Genomic DNA, 1,731 nt, shown 5'->3' on the forward strand with positions numbered 1-1,731 from the left:
CCCCGTCCCTCTCGGAGGGTTGAAGTGGGTGTTTTCAAAGTTAAATAATAGATTTCATAATGCTATTGTAATCCTCATCCAATATCTCGAACCATTCAGAAATTATTCAGGTGTTATAAGCGCCTTACCCTGTATTAGAAAAATTCCATTAGTTTTTTTTATTGCGGTTTTAGTTTTTTATTAATTACATTTTAATCAATGCTTTTTTTCTAAATATGTTCTTTCTAAATTTTAATTATAATTTTAAAAGTCAGTTTTTTCGCAACCTTAATCGCTAATAGTTTTTAATAAAATCATAATTTTTTAAAATAAAACAATAAAATTGTCTATTTAAAAAAAAGAGATTAAATACAATACTGGATTAAAATAATATCTTAATAATATCTTATAATATCCGATTTAGTTAACACTAATACCGAAATTAGAGTTGATACTTTAATCATTTCTAATAACCTCTTGAAAAAATAACCTAAAAAAAAAAAAAATAATTTAAAAAAATAATTTCTTCCATTGTTGTGTGTATAAAATTCTATGCATATAAAATTATCATGTACAATATGCTTTTTCTTTATCGCGTTATATAGTGTTTCGAAAATTATATGGATTTTGCATTACAACGATTATCTTGCACAACGACTACTGATTGTTCTATCATAGTTATATATGTATATTTTTAATTACAGCGCAAACATCTTCACAAAAATAAATCGATTTATTGAAAAATCTTAAGATACATACCTCATAAGAGTCTCAAGTTTGGCCTGCCTGTCCTTCGCGATCTGTTTGGCGGCTTGATTTGTATCCCAACCGGTTGCCTGTAACGCAGCTAATACTTCCTGCTGCGACGCATCTACGGTTTCTTTTTGCACTTTCAAGATTTTGCTCGCTCTAAATTCGTCGCTCAATGACATTACCAATTGCTGGGAAGCTGCTGTGAGCGGTGGACTTGTGCCGATTGAATGCTGATTGACCTGCAATAGATTCACCTTGGCAGCAGCAAAGTCATTCAGAGTCGCTAATGCACTTCTAGTCGATGTAGAAGCTTCAGCTTGTAACAGATTGGAAGGTGCACTCAAGTTACATTTGGCTGCGGGATAATGACTTTGCACATAACTCTGGCTAGATTTAAGCGGGCTTCTAGTAGTAGTAGGAGGAGGTGGAGGATTATAAATCGGTGGTTGTTTTAAATAAGGACTAAAGTCACAAGTGTGTCCTTGAATAGACTGATTCTTCCCGGTGATACTATTTTGTAGCTGTTGGTTACTAGCAGTTTCCTGATAATTTTGGCTGGACTCACTACTCAAATTATTAGAATAATAATTTCGAAGAATGTTCTGCCGAACAGTTTTGTTGTAGAGCGTATTAAACTCGTTCTGAGACAGTTGCTCTAAATTAGGAACCTGTAAAATAATTAAAATTATAAGATTTATTAACTATTCGGTTTTTAGATCCTAAACTTTGTTAGAAATAAACTTGGTAAATGTTATTGTGCATATTATTTTTACGCAATTATCGTTGTCTTTTATTACATCATTTATCTATCTCATTTTTATATTTCTCACCATTAGACTGATTCGAAAATGTGTTATTTCTAAATATATATATATATATACTGGGTGTCTCATAATAGGTGTATGACCGTTCATGGGTAGGTAGAACGGACTAAACTGAATCGAAAAGTCCTCTACCATTTTGCAAAATTCGCAAAATTCGTTAACAAGATATTAATTT

At 31.7% G+C, this 1,731-nt stretch overlaps 1 protein-coding gene across 2 annotated transcripts in view; it reads right to left on the reverse strand.

Moving 5' to 3' along the window:
• LOC105460511 overlaps positions 1 to 1,731 on the reverse strand; it is a 17,434-nt gene that overhangs the window by 5,325 nt on the left and 10,378 nt on the right. For both annotated transcript variants that reach the window (XM_011706962.1, XM_011706961.1), the window contains one exon: positions 739 to 1,400. In XM_011706962.1, the coding sequence (XP_011705264.1) occupies positions 739 to 1,400 (662 nt within the window). The remainder of the gene's footprint in view (positions 1 to 738; positions 1,401 to 1,731) is intronic.

The sequence above is a fragment of the Wasmannia auropunctata genome, unplaced genomic scaffold (assembly GCF_000956235.1).
Source record: "Wasmannia auropunctata unplaced genomic scaffold, wasmannia.A_1.0 LD320605.1, whole genome shotgun sequence".
NCBI lineage: Eukaryota > Metazoa > Arthropoda > Insecta > Hymenoptera > Formicidae > Wasmannia > Wasmannia auropunctata.